General features: G+C 44.5%; 1 protein-coding gene across 1 annotated transcript in view; it reads right to left on the reverse strand.

Moving 5' to 3' along the window:
* Positions 1–1,116: 1,116 nt before the first annotated feature.
* The window catches only part of LOC145425966 (interferon-induced protein 44-like), a 53,131-nt gene continuing 35,829 nt past the window's right edge, over positions 1,117–18,418 (reverse strand). Inside the window, exons 6-7 of the mRNA XM_080299494.1 lie at positions 1,944–2,044; positions 1,117–1,860 (exon numbers count right to left, since the gene is read on the reverse strand). Coding sequence (XP_080155620.1) covers positions 1,693–1,860; positions 1,944–2,044 — 269 coding nt within the window. The 3' untranslated portion in view covers positions 1,117–1,692. The remainder of the gene's footprint in view (positions 1,861–1,943; positions 2,045–18,418) is intronic.

Here is an 18,418-nt window from a genome sequence, read left to right on the forward strand (position 1 = left end):
AATGAAGCTTGCACTGAAAATGGTGACAAGTGGTGTAGAGCTGAAGATATATATACGCCATATAGCCTTACAAAATGACAATACAGGGTGGTGATGTTGGGGTTATATGTCGCGGCCTTTTACGTTCTAAACACCAAAAAAGTCCAAGCAAAGGCCGTGGGTGGCAACGGGAGATTTGTTTTAGAACGCACTTCTGACTCCATTGTTTAAAAATCATATGCCGTTTATTTCGTGGAAAATTCCAAACAGAAATCAGCCAAATAACTTCTTAAAACTTAAAATTAAACGAAAGTTAACTTAATTTGCTTTAACTACTTCAAAAGTGGTCAAAAAACCATTTTCTAACCCTCCCGTCTTCCCATCTGACATTTGGCAAACAAAAAACCTCTTCACCACACCCATCCAGGGTGCTCTTAATCTCTTAATTAATGGGAGGGTCCATAAGCTAATAAACCAATCACTTTCCAAAAGCTTCTCCAATAAAATTAATTACAAGTTTACATAACAAAACCAGGTCAGTATATTCTTACACCTTTAAAGAAAAAACAAAAATGAATACAAATTGCATTTTATAAACATTCAACAAAAATGGCCACAACATTATATTTTATTATTCTCATTTGTATTGAGAAACATGTAATCATTTGTGTTTAGAAGTAAATAGTTGATGGCATATTGAAAGAATGTCTCATCCTAGGAGGTCTCTAACAACTCTGTGTAGCATGAAGAGGGGAGTGTGTTCACTCCTCTTCAGAGTGTTCTGGCATAGATCACACGCCTCGTAGGAGAGGTCGTATCTTCTCTTCCTGATATATGGTATAGCAAACACACATATATCTTTTTGGGCTTAAGGGCCTTTTGTTCAAATGTACTGCTAGACTCCTGGCACCAGCTTTGGGGAGTCTTGATGGGGTCACATCATGACCCAATACACACACACACACACACACACACACACACACACACACACACACACACACACACACACACACACACACACACAGCACTCAAGCTGAGAACTTTCTTACTGTTACAAATGCATGCTAGTGAGGCCAAAGAATAATTAGGGTTAATAATTAAACACTGGTACACCAGTTAAACCATTGAACACTGGACTGAAAAAGTTTACTCAGTATATTTTATTTTGATAATGCCATATCAAGAAAATAAAATCTGAGAAATTCCAAGTCACTACAGCTGTTTTAAATTTTTATGAAGTACCACCACCCCTCTAAAGAGAAAAAAAATTCACAAATCTAAAATACGGTTAATCATGTCCTAATGAGCCACAATAGGATAACAGTCAGTCATGGTCCAAATCACAAAAGTGGGACTTGTTTATTTGATTCTCATATTTTGATCTAATGTTAGAACTGTGCATCAGATAGATGTGTAAAGCTTTATTATGAATTGTTGAACTCATATTGTTGGAGAATAATGGTTCTGACTGGTCTGTGTTTTCTTTGAGTTCAGGTCTGTTTTCAGACAGAGACCCAATTCTGCTGCGGAACCTAGAAAAAGATATACAAACAGACTGAGGAGATTAGAAAAAAGCTGATATTTTCTATAAGACGAACACACATCGTATCAGAAAGTAGTTTTTCTTCTTTAACTCATGACCTACTCACATATATCTGTAGTAGTTTAGGCTAATTTATTCTACCTGCCTTGATTACAGTACTTTTTGATTTATTAACTTTTGTGGTTTTCGATGAAGTCATCTCCAAAGGTTATCATTTTTTCCAGTGCGCTCAGAATCAGTGTGTCTGCATGTGGGTTCATGGAGATCTCATGGCTGTAGTTCTTCACAGGAAAGATGCAGTTCATTGGGATTCCTATTGCTGAACTGAACTCTGACATCTGAAGAGTAAAGAAACACAACATCTTGTTCAGGCTTTTCTTAGCATCATATTATGTATCATCGTATTTCTTAATACACTCACCTTCTTCCTCAGGTGTTTGCTCTTATACACATTCCTCAGGTCCTTCTCAGTTTCAGGACAGGCCTCATCAATTTTGGTAACTATTGCCATTTGAGGAATACCTTCAGATAGAAACATTTAGCAGACCATAAAAATCAATATTTTTTTCATTCTGTTTCTTTTTTAAACAACACCATGGTGTGTGTTAGTCCCCATAGGGAAATGACTCCTCTGCATTTAACCAATTCACCCACTGAAGCAGTGGGTAGTCACCAATGCAGCACCCAGGGAACAGTGTGTGGTGACGGTACATTGCTCAGGGCTACCTCAGGGTAGCCATACAGTGGAATTGTACCCCCAACCTTCCGATCATGGGGAAACCAATCTAGCTACTGAGCTATCCCTGCCCCCCCCCCTTTTTTTTTTTAAATCTTTTCTCTTCTCTTTTGCAGCTAATTTTAAATTCAATTCAACACCAAAGCACAAAAACAGACAACAATTCAAAGAGATTTGTAAGATTAAGATCAAGGTTGTACAATGGTCTCTTCCACAGTGTGGAGATTTCCCAACTGTGCTCACTGGAACCTTAAGTAGTTTAGAAATTCCTCTTCATCCAATGCCATGAGTATGTTTTGTAACAATAAGTCCGCGAAGGTCTTGAGAGTCATTGGTTTTACCCATCATGAGATGTTCCTTGTGACACAATGGAAATGAGACGATTTTTTTTATTTTTTATACAGGCAATCAGTTGGGACTGTACCAGCTGATAATTATCTGCACTAAGGGGCACCATCACTTTCTAATCACTGATAGATTACACCTAGTGTTGTGACTGTTACCGCCCTTTTTTGTGTGTTCAATACTTTTTCCAGTGTCACTTATGGCTCATAGGCATTAACACAATATTTTCCCCATTCAATTTTTCAGTTGTTCTGCTCTTCCTGCTAAGGCCAGCTATATCTTTTGGTGCTCATAACTTTTACACTTTTTGAGATATTAAGCTGTTTTAGCTCACTGAGATGACCAGCCGTTCTCAGACCAGGAGGGCTGGGTTCGAATCCCGCTTATTGAAACATTTTATTCAGTAAACAGTTCAACAGTTTTAACTCTTTTCAACACAATTTTAAGTTTCTTCACCTCTTTTTCAGCACAAATTTCATTTTTATCATCTTTTTTTGCTGAACATTCAGCTTCTTCACCTCTTTTCAGCAGAAAGTTCAACTTCAGCTTTTGTCAGCAGAAAGTTCAGCTTTTTCACCTCTTTTAAGCATAAATTTCAGCTTCTTCACCTCCTTAAGCAGAATTTTCAGCATTTTTCTTTTTTTTCAGGACAAATTCCAAATTCTTCAGCTGTTTTCAGCAGGAACTTCAGCTTCTTTACTTCTTTTCAGCAGAATGTTTAGATTTTCAGTTTTTATTTCAACACAATTGTAGCCTTTTCTGCTCTTTTCAGCAGAATTTTCAGCTTGTTTACCTCTTTTGCACAGTTTTCAGTTTCCTCATCTCCTTTGCTAAACCACCAGATCATAGTAATTATGTCATATCATAGTATTTCTGCCAAATCATAGTATTCGTAACAAATCATAGTATTTGTGCTAAGAGATAGTATTGGTAATATTTTTGCTAAATCCTAGTATTTCTGCAATGTTGCAGTATTTAGCCTAAGTTATATTATTTCTGCTATGTCACAGTATTTATTTCATAACTTTTCTTATACTTGTTTTCTTATACCTTTAAGCAGACAGTTCTACTTTGTAACCTCTTTTCAGTATGATTTTCAGCTTCTTTACACCTTTTGAGCACAATTTTCAGTTTTTTCATCTTTTTTCAGCCAAAAATTCAATAAGGTCACCTCTTTTCAGCAGAATTTTCAGCTTTTCCACCTCTTTTCAGTTACTTGAGAAACAGTTTGGCTCAGTGAAATAGGGTTAGGGTTTTCCTAATGTACATACTTTCCAACTTTTCAACTTCTCGCAGAGGATTCAGCAGCAGATCTCAGAGAACGACTCAGCCTTGGTGTGGAAAACCTTTAGGAAGATCACCAGCTACAAGCCTCACAACATATGAGGCTGGGAAGAATGTCTTGGACTCTATCCGGGCTGTGTTCCTTCTCCTCTGCTTTTGTCCCTGTACACCAATTTCTGCACCTCCAACCACCAGTTTGTCAAACTAAATAAGTCTGCAGATAACACCACCATTATTGGACTCATCTCAAATGGCGATGAGTCCGCCTAGACGATGGAGGCTGAACATCTGATGTCCAGCTGAAACAACCTGGTGCTGAATGCCCAGAAGACAGTGTAGACTATTGTGGACTTCAGGAAGCACACAACACAGTGTTTTAGCCAGTTTGCCCAGGTCAGCTAATAGCTCTGGCCAGTCTGACAGCACCTATGTCAACTTCGGCCTGCTTAACGCTGCTTCCGCTTGCTTATGAACAAGGGACACCTGATCCAGGATCAAATCAATTTATTTATATATCACCTTTCACAGGATAAAACCCACAAAGTGCTTCACACTGATATAACACAGATACATAAAATAAATTAATAATCAAACATACAGCACAAATCTAATTAAAAACCAATCTAAATAAATGAGTCTTAAGCTGCTTTTTAAAAGAATAAATACAATCAAGTCAACATAATGATGGAGGGAGAGCATTCCACAGCCTGGGGGCCACCGCTATAAAAGATCTATCACCTCTGGTTTTAAAATGTGTTTGTTGGACTACCAACAGCCTTTGATTAGATGATCTCAGGCTGCGAGAGGGAGTGTGGAGTTCTAAAAGATCAGAAATGTAAGCAGGGGCATCACAATTCAAACCTTTAAAAGTCTGTACCAAGATTTTAAAATGAATTCTGAAATGTACTGGAAGCCAGTGTAATGAGTGTAACACTGGTGTAATGTGCTCTCTTTTGTGTCTCATTTAAAAGCCTTGCAGCAGCATAACCCTCACAGACCATAAGTTTGACTTTTTTCTGTTTGACTGTGACCTGGCAACAGCCCAATAACTTTACGCAGCTCAATGACTCCACTTCCCCAGGGTTTGTTTACACCTACCAACCTCATGATTCCGGCTATGGTGGAGGTCTTGTGGTAATTTATCATGAGAACTGGAAAGTCTCGTCATGATCTGTACCTGTCTACAGTTCCTTTGAATCCGTTCTTTGTCAAGTGTCAAGACCTGTTCCAACTGTTATAGCTTTTATTTACCACCCTCCAAAGTTTTATAAGTGACTTTGCCGATTTGCTGAACCATATGGCTACTGTTTCCCCTAATATAATACTGCTGGGAGACTTTAACATTCATTTGGATAACAGTTATCATCTTCTTACCAAAGATTTTTCATCTTGCCTCGATAGTTTTGGCTTTAAAAGACATATGAACTTTCCTACTCATACTAAGGGCCATACTTTGGACCTAGTTTTTTTGCTCTGGACTTACTCCTCTCAATCACCAAGCTTATGAGCTGAACCCATTCAAGGTTCTTTATCAAGGTTCTTTATTTGTCACATGCATAGTTATACAAGTATAACACACAGTATAAACTAATAAAAAAACTAATAAACTAATAAAAACACTTTAAAGTCTATTCTCTGAGCTACAGGGAGCCAGTGTAATGACTTTAGAACTGGAGTAATGTCCTTCATTTCCTTGGTTCTAGTGAGAACGAGCAGCAGCGTTCTGGATCAGTTGTCTAATTTATTTTTTAGGTAAACCTGTCATGATACTATTACAGTAATCAAGGTGGCTAGAGATAAATGCATGGATGAGTTTTTCTAGGTCTCCTTGTGTCATCAGTCCTTTAATCCTAGAAATGTTCCTCAGGTGATAGAAGGCTGACTTTGTTATAGCTTTTAACATCAGTTTTAAAATACTTTTGCATACACAAGAGGCTATTCATCATCTCTCCCCTCTCTGATTTTGTTCAGATCACAATTTCATATTACTCCCGCTCCAAAGGTGTGTAGTCCTACCACTACACTATCGAGCTGTCTGCATACAAGCAGCGGAAATGGGCTTTCTTCGAGGTGTGGCTGGCCTCTCCCTTAGAGAAAGGGTGAGAAGTTCAGTAATCTGGGAGGGGCCCCAGAGTAGGAGTCAATTGAAGTGGTTCGGGTAGCTGACAAGGATGCCTCCTGGTTGAGGGGGGCATGTCCCACAAGGAGCAGGCCCTGGGGCAGACCCAGGATACGCTAAAGAGATTGTATGTCTTGGCTGGCCTGGGAATGCCTAGGTGTTCCCCAGGATAAGCTGGAGAAGGTGGATGGGGAGGGGGAAGTCTGGGCTTCTCTGCTTGTGCTGTTGCCCCGTGACCTGGCCCCAAAGAAGCGGAAGAATATGGATGGATGATGTATAATATATAGTTCAAAATGTAGAAAAAAACCCCAAAAAACTGTGTTTTGCAGACCTTAAACTAGGAGCCTGAGCATGTCAGGAGCAATGTTCCCTCTAAGCTGCACACATGTGCAATTGCGCAATGCTGGCACGGTCTCTGCGCACAGAAAATCTGCTTTGTGCACAAAAAAATCAAATCATCCATCCATCCATCCATCCATTTTCAACCGCTTATCCGAGGCCGGGTCGCGGGGGCAGCAGCCTAAGCAAAGAGGCCCAGACCTCCCTCTCCCCAGCCACCTCCTCCAGCTTGTCCGGGGGAATACCAAGGCGTTCCCAGGCCAGCCGAGAGATATAATCTCTCCAGCGTGTCCTGGGTCTTCCCCGGGGCCTCCTCCCGGTGGGACATGCCTGGAACACCTCACCCAGGAGGCGCCCAGGGGGCATCCTTGTCAGATGCCCGAACCACCTCAGCTGACTCCTTTCGATGTGGAGCAGCAGCGGCTCTACTCTGAGCCCCTCCCGGATGGCCGAACTTCTCACCCTATCTCTAAGGGAGAGGCCAGCCACCCTTCGGAGGAAGCTCATTTCCGCCGCTTGTATCCGCGATCTCGTTCTTTCGGTCACTACCCACAGCTCGTGGCCATAGGTGAGGGTAGGGACGTAGATCGACCGGTAAATTGAGAGCTTCGCTTTTACACTCAGCTCCCTCTTCACCACGACGGGCCGGTGCAGTGTCCGCATTACAGCAGCTGCAGCCCCAATCCGTCTGTCAATCTCCGGCTCCCTTCTCCCATCACTCGCGAACAAGACCCCGAGATACTTGAACTCCTCCACTTGGGGCAGGAACTCATCCCCGACCCGGAGAGGGCACTCCACCCTTTTCCAGCTGAGAACCATGGCCTCAGATTTGGAGGTGCTGATCCTCATTCCCGCTGCTTCACACTCGGCTGCGAACCGTTCCAGTGCGAGCTGGAGGCCCTCACCTGATGAAGCCAACAGAACCACATCATCCGCGAAAATCAGAGATGAGATTCTGAGGCCACCAAAGCGAAAGCCCTCCGCCACTTGGCTGCGCCTAGAAATCCTGTCCATAAAAATTATGAACAGAACCGGAGACAAAGGGCAGCCCTGGCGGAGCCCATCACCCACCGGGAACGAGTCCGACTTATTGCCGGCAATGCGAACCAAGCTCCTGCAACGGTTGTATAGGGATCGAATGGCCCGTAGCAATGGGCCAGACACCCCATACTCCCGCAGCACCTCCCACAAGACACCCCGAGGGACACGGTCGAATGCCTTCTCCAAGTCCACAAAACACATGTAGACTGGTTGGGCAAAGTCCCATGCGCCCTCAAGTACCCTGGAGAGGATAAAGAGCTGGTCCAGTGTTCCGCGACCAGGACGAAAACCGCATTGTTCCTCCTGTATCCGAGGTTCGACTAGCGGACGAACTCTCCTTTCCAGCACCCTGGCATAGACTTTCCCAGGGAGGCTGAGGAGTGTGATCCCCCTGTAGTTGGAACACACCCTCCGGTCCCCCTTCTTAAAGATGGGGACCACCACCCCGGTCTGCCAGTCCACAGGTACTGCCCCTGATCTCCACGCAACATTGCAAAGGCGTGTCAACCAGGACAGCCCTACAACATCCAGAGCCTTCAGGAACTTGGGGCAGACCTCATCAACACCAGGGGCTCTGCCACCAAGGAGTTGTTTAACTGCCTCAGTGACCTCGCCCCCGGAAATTGGCGGGTCATTCCCCTCATCCCCAGACTCTGCTTCCTCCTCGGAAGACGTGTCAGTGCGATTAAGGAGGTCCTCAAAGTATTCCTTCCACCGCCTGACAATTTTCTCAGTCGACGTCAACAGCGCTCCACCAGCACTATACACAGTGCAGGTAGAGCACAGCTTTCCCCTCCTGAGACGCCTGACGGTTTGCCAGAATCTCTTCGAGGCAGTCCGAAAGTCTTTTTCCATGGCCTCTCCGAACTCCTCCCACACCCGAGTTTTTGCTTCAGCCACTGCCCGAGCCGCATTCCGCTTGGCCTGTCGATACCTGTCAGCTGCCTCCGGAGTCCCACAGGCTAACCAAGCCAGATAGGACTCCTTCTTCAGCCTGGTGGCTCCCTTCACCTCTGGTGTCCACCATTTGGTTCGGGGATTACCACCACGGCAGGCACCAACCACCCTGCGGCCGCAGCTCAATGCAGCAGCTTCGGCAATGGAGACGCTGAACATGGTCCATTCGGACTCAATGTCCCCAGTCTCCCTCGGAATGCTGTTGAAGCTCTGCCGGAGGTGTGCGTTGAAGATCTCGCGGACTGGGGCCTCTGCTAGACGTTCCCAGCACACCCTCACTACGCGTTTAGGTGTACCAGGTCTGTCCAGTGTCCTCCCCCGCCACCTGATCCAACTCACCACCAGGTGGTGATCAGTTGACAGCTCAGCCCCTCTCTTTACCCGAGTGTCCAGAACATATGGTCGCAGGTCTGGTGATACGATTACAAAATCGATCATCGACCTACGGCCTAGAGCGTCCTGGTGCCACGTGCACTTATGGACACTCTTATGTTCGAACAGGGTGTTCGTTATGGACAAACTGTGATTAGCACAGAAGTCCAATAACAAAGCACCGCTCGGGTTCAGATCAGGGAGGCCGTTCCTCCCAATCACGCCCCTCCAGGTCTCGCTGTCGTTACCCACGTGAGCATTGAAGTCTCCCAGCAGGACAACAGAGTCTCCAGGTGGAGCACCTTCCAGCACCCCCCCCCCCCCACCCCCCCCCCAGGGACTCTAAGAAGGCTGGGTACTCTGAACTGCCACTTGGCGCATAAGCGCAGATGACAGTCAGGACCCGTTCCCCGACCCTAAGGCGCAGGGAACAAACCCTCTCGTCCACCGGGAAAAACCCCAACGTACCGGCAGCAAGCCGAGGGGATATTAGAATACCCACCCCAGCCTGCCGCCTCTCACCAGGGGCAACTCCAGACTGAGACAGAGTCCAGCCCCTCTCCAGGAGACTGGTTCCAGAGCCCAAGCCATGCGTAGAGGTGAGCCCAACTATATCTAGCCGGTACCTCTCAACCTCACGCACTAACTCAGGCTCCTTCCCCACCAGAGAGGTGACATTCCATGTCCCTATTGCCAGTCTTGGCAGCCGGGGGTCAGTCCGCCAGGGCCTCCGCTCCTGGCCGCCACCCGACACACAATGCACCCAACCCCTATGGCGCCTCCTGCGGGTGGTGGGCCTGCGGGAGGATGGGCCCATGTCTCCTCTTCGGGCTGTGCCCGGCCGGGCCCCATGGACTAAGGCCCGGCCACCAGGCGCTCGCCCTCGAGCACCCTCCCCGGGCCTGGCTCCAGGGCGGGGCCCCGGTAACCCTATCCCGGGCAGGGTAAACTGTTCCCTCGATGTCCTTTTCATAAGGGTCTTCTGAATCGCTTTTTGTCTGGTCCCTCACCAAAATCGAATCAGAGTTGAAATTAAAATTAATACTTCAACAATCCTGTTTTGCAGTGTTAGTCAGTGAGTGACTGGCTGCTCCCATATGGGATTAGAACGAAGCCAATTTATCCCATAGTCCAGCCAATAATGCGATTCACATTCGTATATACGCAGCCAATCAACGTGGTTGACAGGCTATGACAGCGTCCTTATGTGCTGACACCGGTGTTTTAGCTAACACAGCAGTGTGGCTGATGTGGAGGGAAGCAAGGTTAATGACAACGTGTACAACCATTGGAGATGTGAGCAGGACAGACGGAACAATTGATGGAAAAAGTGTGGACTTTAAACCAGTTTTTAAATTGTGTTGATCGGCCACGTAAAACCAGAATTATGATAAAAATATCTGCAATGTTTGGTTTTCTTCCTGAATACTGTCGTTGTTTATATTTACTGCAGGAAGAAACGGTAAAAACGGTGTTTTATAAGGAAAACGCTCGAAAGCCTGTGAGCAAAAACAAACCCCACCCTCCTCTGCCACAGTGCACACGTCTGCTGTTGCTCACAATGGTCCAAGGGACGCTCAGGGAGTTTGTGTGTTCAGACACATGAAACATTAGAGGGAACATTGGTCAGGAGTACTATCTAAATCTAGCATTTGTAGCAATGTTAACTGCACTCCTCTCTAGGGGGAAGATTCCGAAATGGAGGCACTTTTTAAATTGCCATTTTTGGGTCAGGTTTGGTGATGCACGCACTTGTCTGCTTCCGTTCTTGTTCTGCTTCAGTAACATCTCACATCTCACCTTTGAGTTTGTTAGTGGGGCCTACAGTTTTTGCATTGCAGCGGTTTCTTTCTGGGCATCTCGACAGCAATTTCCTGAGTCTTTTGGCATGAAAGAAGTAAACGGCCCGCGGAAGAAGACAATTGCTCCTTATTGGTGGAATCAAATTCAGCACATTCAGACCAATTACTCTATAAAATACAGACATTTGGTAATAGCATTTAACCACTTCTGCATATTTTGTCGTAGGAACTGTTCTGATATAAAAATGTTCAGCTTTTTCTTGAGCAGTGTGCTATTATTTTTAACTTTTCAAAACTTTTTAACCCTCTGGGCTCTCTGGTGGTCATTTGTGGCCACTTCACTTTTCCTTTTTCAACTATATGGGTTGTGTTAATCCAAATGGAACGGAACTTCCCACAGGTCTAGATTTTTTCATATTTTAAAATGTTCAACTTCAGCTCCTCAAATATATCAATAATATAAAATATGAATCAAATTGTTCCTCATGGCTCCATCGTGGCCATTTTTGGCTAATTGAATCCTGTTATAACATTTTTAAATTCCTTGTTATTGACAGTTTTAAGTCATGTAATTTAGGTAAAATTGCTTTCATTCTAAACTTAGCGCATGAAATTGTAGTTTTTAATGTTATTAAATTGTTGTTTATTAAATGTTATCAAATTATACCATTTACCCATTTTTGGCCAAACAAGGAATGTCATGCAATAGTCCTAGTTTGTATTAGGGGCGTTTGATGGTCTACTGCACTCTGATGGACCAAAAGAATGACACAATTTTGACATAGGTTTGATCTTAACGATCTAATAGTTTGTGTTTGTGCATGCCATTGCAGCACAAATATTTATTTGCAAGATGGACTGGAATTAGTTATGATGCATAAAATATTCTATAGGCTGCAGTGAATTTCTGTTGATGCAGGAGTTTTGAGGTTCCCAGTCAAACTTAACTGGCACATACTAAAAGCACTTTTACTCTTGTATTTTTCATAAAAAGATAAAAGATTTTATATTGCTCCTGTCATGTGTCACTCAGGAAATCGAGTCTTTACTGGTGTACGATTGCCAATCACTTCTGAAGTTCTGGACAAAAAACTGTTCCATTTTCTAATGGTGGACAGAATTCCTGGTGCCCGCTGCTGTCACAAATCCAGACTTCCCTGTGCTGTGCTGTCATGCTACCTCCCCAGTGAAGGTTTCAGGGTAGGCGCAGTGGTCGGCTGGTTACACTCAAGCAGGAAGGTTGGTGGTTCCATTCCTAGCTTTCCCTAGTCTGCATGTCCCAAATTGCTCTCCGATGCATCCAATGGAGTATGAATGTGTGTGTAAATGCTAGTTAGAAAACACTAAGAAAATGTGCTTGTGGGAATGGGTAAATGCACAAGTTGTGTAAAGCACTTCAAGTGCTCAGAAGAGTAGAAAAGCGTTATATAAGGACAATATGTATGTGAAGGTTCTCAGTCATGCAGGTCATCGTAGTCTAAGGAGCTTGGAAAGAAAAGCGTCTGGACTTCTTTGGGTACGTTCACACTGCAGGCGAAAGCGCATCAAATCCGATTTTTTTGACCCTATGCAACCCATATCCGATCATGCTATGACAGTGTGAACGGTCTGGGTCACTTTCGTATGTGGTACTGAATCCGATACATATCCGATGTTTCAGAAAGTGACTGCTGTGTGAATGGTCAAGTCGCATTAAATCCGTCTTTTACGTCACTGACACAAGACAGATGCCAATTATCAGCGCCGGAGAAGCGCCCGAGAAGACATCGCGAACGCTTCCTGGCCATCCGGTGAAACTGCTAGGAGGACAACGTTGGAGAAACGTTAACATTTTATTTCTACTGCATAACCTGCAGATTCTGACAGAAATCTGCAACTATCCTTTGAAGCACCGCTCCTCTAAAACAGCAATAAGGATCATTTTTAGGTTATCTACATTATTATGTAAATAACAAAATAACTTAAAGCAAAAATTGGGAAACATGAAGTCCGAAGTCTTTATATTAAGGGCCATCAGTCAAACAATATTGTTTGCTCTGGGTCTAAACAGAGCGCGTTGTGTGTGACGTCTTCTTTTGCGCATGTGGGCCGCTTTGAGCGTTCACACTAGAGCGCGTTTGCTGACGCATTTTATTTGTAGTGTGAACAAGCAGACAAAAAAATCGGATTTGATCAAAAAATCGGAATTGAGCATTAAGACCTGCAGTGTGAACGTAGCCTTTGAGTTGCTTGAAGACGTTTCACCTCTCATCTGACAAGCTTCTTCAGTTCTAAGGGTCAGTGATGGGGAGTCCAAGATTTAAACGTAGTGGGAGTTTCCCCCCAAAGAGGGACAAAGAACGCCCTGATGATCCTCTACCTAATCACATGAGCCAAGGTGTGAAACTGGGTGTGGGTCCCAATCAGCCAGGGTTTCAGGTGTGCTCACTGTGAAACCTAGCCCCACCCTATCATGTGATTTCCTGAGGTCAGATGGCCCAGGATGTGAGTGGGCTTTGAGGCGTCTGGGAAGGGATCTCAAAACTGGATTATAGATGGCAGAAAGTTGGTGTCGTAAATCACCGCCTCTGTTCAAAGATGGTCGCTCACAGTGGACATAGATGGCTTCTTTCATCCATCCATCCATCCATTTGCTGCCGCTTATCCTTTTCAGGGTCGCGGGGGGCACTGGAGCCTATCCCAGCTGTCATAGGGCGAGAGGCGGGGTACACCCTGGACAGGTCGCCAGTCTGTCGCAGGGCCAACACAAAGGGACAGACAACCATTCGCACTCACATTCATTCGCACATTCACACCTAGTGACAATTTGGATTTTCCAATTAACCTATCCCCACAACCTGCATGTCTTTGGACGGTGGGAGGAAGCCGGAGTACCCGGAGGGAACCCACGCAAACACGGGGAGAACATGCAAACTTAGAAAGTGTTCTGTATATTTTAGATAATAATTTGGGGGATTTAAGAGTAAGGAAATGTGCCGCACTTGGTGGTGTTTGTAATTCAATTTGACTGAGGTTAAATTTCTTTTTTATTATGGATTTAATTTGTTGATATTCTAAAAAATTTTTCTTGTTGATCCCATATTGTGCAACTAGTCTGTCAAATGGGATAAATTCTGTTCCCTCTAATATATGTTCCAAGTATTTAATTCCTTTACAACTCCATTCTGGGAAATTAATCATATTATTGTTTTGTAATATATCAGGGTTGTTCCAGATAGGTGTACATTTGCATGGGATTAATGAAGACTCCGTTATTTTTAGAAACTCCCACCATGCTGTCAGAGAGAAGCTGATGTTGATACTTTTAAAGCATTCATGTCTTTTGATGTTTGAGCTAATAAATGGTAGGTCTGAAATCTCTAGATCCTTGCATAGTGCCTGTTCAACATCTAGCCAGGGCTCATCTAGGAAGGTATGTTTTGACCATTCTGAGATGAACTGAAGCCTGTTGGCTAAGAAGTATTGGTGAAAATTAGGCAGATCTAATCCTCCTCTATCCTTGGTTCTTTGTAGCGTTTTTAAGCTGATACGCGGGGGTTTATCTTTCCAAAGGAATTTGGAAATATATGAATCCAGAGATCTGAACCAATCTTGTGATGGTTTGTTAGGGATCATCAAAAATAAGTAATTTATTTTTGGCAAGATCATCATTTTTATAGTGGCGACCCTTCCCATGAGTGATATGGGTAAAGATTTCCATCTAGTCAGATCGCCTTCTACTTTCTTTAGAAGTGGGATGTGATTTAATTTAGTTAAGTCTGAAAGCTTAGGAGAAACATTAATACCTAAATATTTAATATTTCCGGATTGCAGTGGGGCAGAGGAAGAATTATGGAAGGAGCAGTTAATGGGGAGAACTGTAGATTTTGGCCAGTTAATTGAATAATCTGAAACTCTTGAAAACCAGTTTATTAGAGTAATTACCTCAGAGAGGTTGGTTTGTGTGTTTTGCAGAAAAAGCAACACATCATCCGCATTTTCACCTTCCACTGCTCCTCTCTCCTCTGCTTTTAGTCGGTTGGCTGTCCCTGCTGATCTTACTCTCTTGGACTGAGGACCTCGGCTCCTGGTTTATATCTTCTAACTATTCTCGACTCTTTGGCACCATTAAAAACCAGGTAAAAAGGCTAAAATTGAGCCTTGGTTTAATGACACCACTCGGGCTATGACGAGGGAGTGTCGTAGAGTTGATCGCTGATGGAAGAGGGACAAACTGCAGGTCTCTCTTCAAATCTTAAAGGACTGCGAATGCCTCTGTCAGGATACGGTCAAAGAAGCTAAAAGAAAATACTTCTCTAAGATCATTTCCTCTAACAGTCACAATCCACGTGTGTTATTTTACTCTATTGACTTAGTCTTAAATGCTCCACAAAGTGGCTGTTTGGAGGCCTCTCATAAACTGTCTAATGATTTCATTTGTTTTTTCATTGAGAAGGTTCCGCAGGCTCTCATTTCTTCCCGAGTCTCAACCCTTTGTCCCGATCCCTTGCTCTGCAGTTTTTAAGCAGTTTGACTCTGTGACTCTTCCCTAAATAAAGGATGTGGTTGGCCACCTGAGGCCATCTGGTTCTCCAAATGATCCTGTCCCACCACAATTTTTTAAGGAGAGGTTTCCTAGCATAGGGCAGGCTGCCCTGACTGTTATAAACAGCAGTTTAATATCTGGTGTAGTCCCTGCTAATTTTAAGCATGTAATAGTACAACCCCTGCTTAAGAAACCTGCCCTGGACCACACTGTATTGGCTAAGTACAGGCCTATCTCCAAGTTGTATTTTATGTCTAAAATCTTTGTATATTGCCAATTGATGGATTTTTTTTTTTTTAATGAGAATGGTATCTTAGAGGTCTTCCAATTAGGTTTTAAAACCCTTCATAGCCCTCTTCAAGGTTTCTAATGATATCTTCCTTACCTGCGATTCTGGTAATCGTGCTTTTCTTGTCCTCCTTGACCTAACAGCAGCTTTTGGCATTGTAGACCACATTATTTTACTATCTCGCTTACACCGTCTTGCAGGCAGTCGTAGTACTGCTTTGAATTGATTTAGGGCTTATGTTTCTGACGGAACTTTTAGTGTTAACTTTTTACGGTTTGAGTCCTTTTCTTTTCAGTTTGGGGTCCCGCAGGGCTCAATTTTAGGGCCTCTGCTTTTCATTATATTTTCAGCCCCTAGGAACCATCCTCTCCATCCATGCCTTCTGAGGATGGTTCCCAGGGGCTGTAAATATATCCTTTCACTGTTGTGGTGATGACTGTCAGATTTATGGGGCGATCGTGGCTCAAGAGTTAGGAGTTGTAATCGGAAGGTTGCCGGTTCGAGCCCCGGCTTGGACAGTCTCGTCGTTGTGTCCTTGGGCAAGACACTTCACCCGTTGCCTACTGGTGGTGGTCAGAGGGCCCGGTGGCGCCAGTGTCCGGCAGCCTCGCCTCTGTCAGTGCGCCCCAGGGTGGCTGTGGCTACAATGTAGCTTGCCATCACCAGTGTGTGAATGTTTGTGTGAGTGGGTGGATGACTGGATATGTAAAGCGCTTTGGGGTCCTTAGGGACTAGTAAAGCGCTATATAAATACAGGCCATTTATCTGCCTCTGAAGCGGAAAGATACTTTCTCTATTAAATCACTTCTAGAAGGCATTAAATCTTGGATGTCCCTAAACTTTTTAAGATGTAATTCAAGCAAAACCGAGGTGATTGTGTTTGGTCCTAGCATACCTTGTGGACCCTTTGCTATTGATTTGGTACCCCTGGCAGAGTATTTTAAACCTGTTGTTACTAACCTGTGTTTTAAGATGGACAGTGATTTTAAATTAGACACTCAAATAGGGCTGGGCCATATTATACCGTTCATGGTAATACCGGTGCAATTCTTAGTTAGTGTATTGTCTGTCTTGTCTTAATGTTGGTTTAAAATGGAGCACTGTAACAAAAAATAATTTCCCCCAGGGATTAATAAAGTATTCTGATTCTGATTCTGATTCTGATGTTAGGCAACGATAAGAAAATGAAATATCGCGATAGAACATGGGTAATACGCGCATGCTCAGTGCCTTTTGTTTTCATACGCACATGGCCGAAAAAGCATGGCAGATCATTGAGTAAAATGGATGAACCAGATTTGTAAAAAGGGTGCCACTTCAGTGACATGGAACTGGTTTGGTGTTTGTCCGTCAGATATCAACCAAAGCACTTTTTTTTTTTTTTTGTAGAACATGCAAGCCGTATTGCAAAATCCAGTGATCCCATCTGCCGGTGGATCACTGACTTCCTGACGGACAGGAAGCAGCACGTGAGGCTGGGAAAGAATGTCTCGGACTCCCGGACCATCAGCACCGGCTCCCCTCAGGGCTGTGTTCTTTCTCCTCTGCTCTTCTCCCTGTACACCAACTGCTGCACCTCCACCCACCAGTCTGTCAAGCTAATCAAGTTCGCAGATGACACCACCGTCATTGGGCTCATCTCGGACGGGGACGAGTCTGCCTACAGGAGGGAGGTTGAACGTCTGGTGACCTGGTGCAGCCACAACAACCTGGTGCTGAATGCCCAGAAGACAGTGGAGATTATTGTGGACTTCAGGAAGCACACAGCTCCACTCCCCCCCATCATCCTGACTGACACCCCCATCACCTCTGTGGACTCATTCCGCTTCCTGGGTACCACCATCACCCAGGACCTGAAGTGGGAGCCCACCATCACCTCCGTCATCAAGAAAGCCCAGCAGAGGATGTACTTCCTGAGGCAGCTGAAGAAATTCAACCTGCCAACACGGACGATGATGCAGTTCTACACTGCAATCATCGAGTCCACCCTCACCTCCTCCATCACCGTGTGGTACGCTGGAGCCACTATCAGGGACAAACAGAGACTGCAGCGTGTTGTGCGCTCTGCTGAGAAGGTGATTGGCTGCAAACTCCCATCTCTGCAGGACCTGTACACCTCCAGGACACTGCGGCGTGCAGCCCGGATCTCAGCTGACCCTTCTCACCCTGGACACAGTCTGTTTGACCTGCTCCCCTCAGGCAGGAGGCTCCGGTCCATTCGCACCAGAACCTCTCGCCATAAGAACAGTTTCTTCCCCTCTGCTGTTGGACACATGAACAATAACCACATGACTGTCCCCACCACTAACACATGACCCTACGCTGTGTCACTGCATCATTTCATGTTTGGCACTGATCACCACCTGCACTCATGTATATATCTTTCTACGTAGCACTCATAATTCTTATTCTCATGTATATATCTCATGTATATCTCATGCACATATCTTTCTTTCTACATAGCACTTTAATTCTTATTGTTTGCACTGAAGCACCGCAGCAATTTCCTAATGTTGTAAACCTCAACATCTGGCAATAAACCCCATTCTGATTCTGATTCTGATTCTGATTCTGAAAATCTGTGCGCTGCTTGTGCCGTTGTTGTACGGCTGGCAGCACGAGGGCTGCCGCCGTTGAATGTACTGTTACAGCAACCGTGTGATTACTGCAAGGGTGGACAGCTTGCAGCTCGGGATGAGCCTGAGGCTGGCACGCCAGTGGGACCTGCCAAGCTGGAGACGGAGGTCGAGATGTGTGGGCGTCCTGCCACGCCCGAGGGCAGTGTGCTGTCCGATGCCGCTGCAGGTTTGGTGGTGGTGATGTGTATGGCTGGCAGTGGGAGAGCTGCAGCCGTTGAGCCGTTGAATGTAATTGTTACAGCAACCGTGTTATTATTGTAAGAATAAATGATGCTGCAAAGCATGAAAATGCCATTGGGTCTGGTGTGGTGGCAATCTCTTTTTTGTCTTAAGTGCACGCAAACAAGTAAACAACTTAAAACAAATACTGTTGGTGAAATATAATACAAAAATTACAATTAAAATTCTCAACAACAAAAACAACTGGTAAAAATATAATTAATATGTA

This window comes from Astatotilapia calliptera, chromosome 3, assembly GCF_964374335.1.
Source record: "Astatotilapia calliptera chromosome 3, fAstCal68.1, whole genome shotgun sequence".
NCBI lineage: Eukaryota > Metazoa > Chordata > Actinopteri > Cichliformes > Cichlidae > Astatotilapia > Astatotilapia calliptera.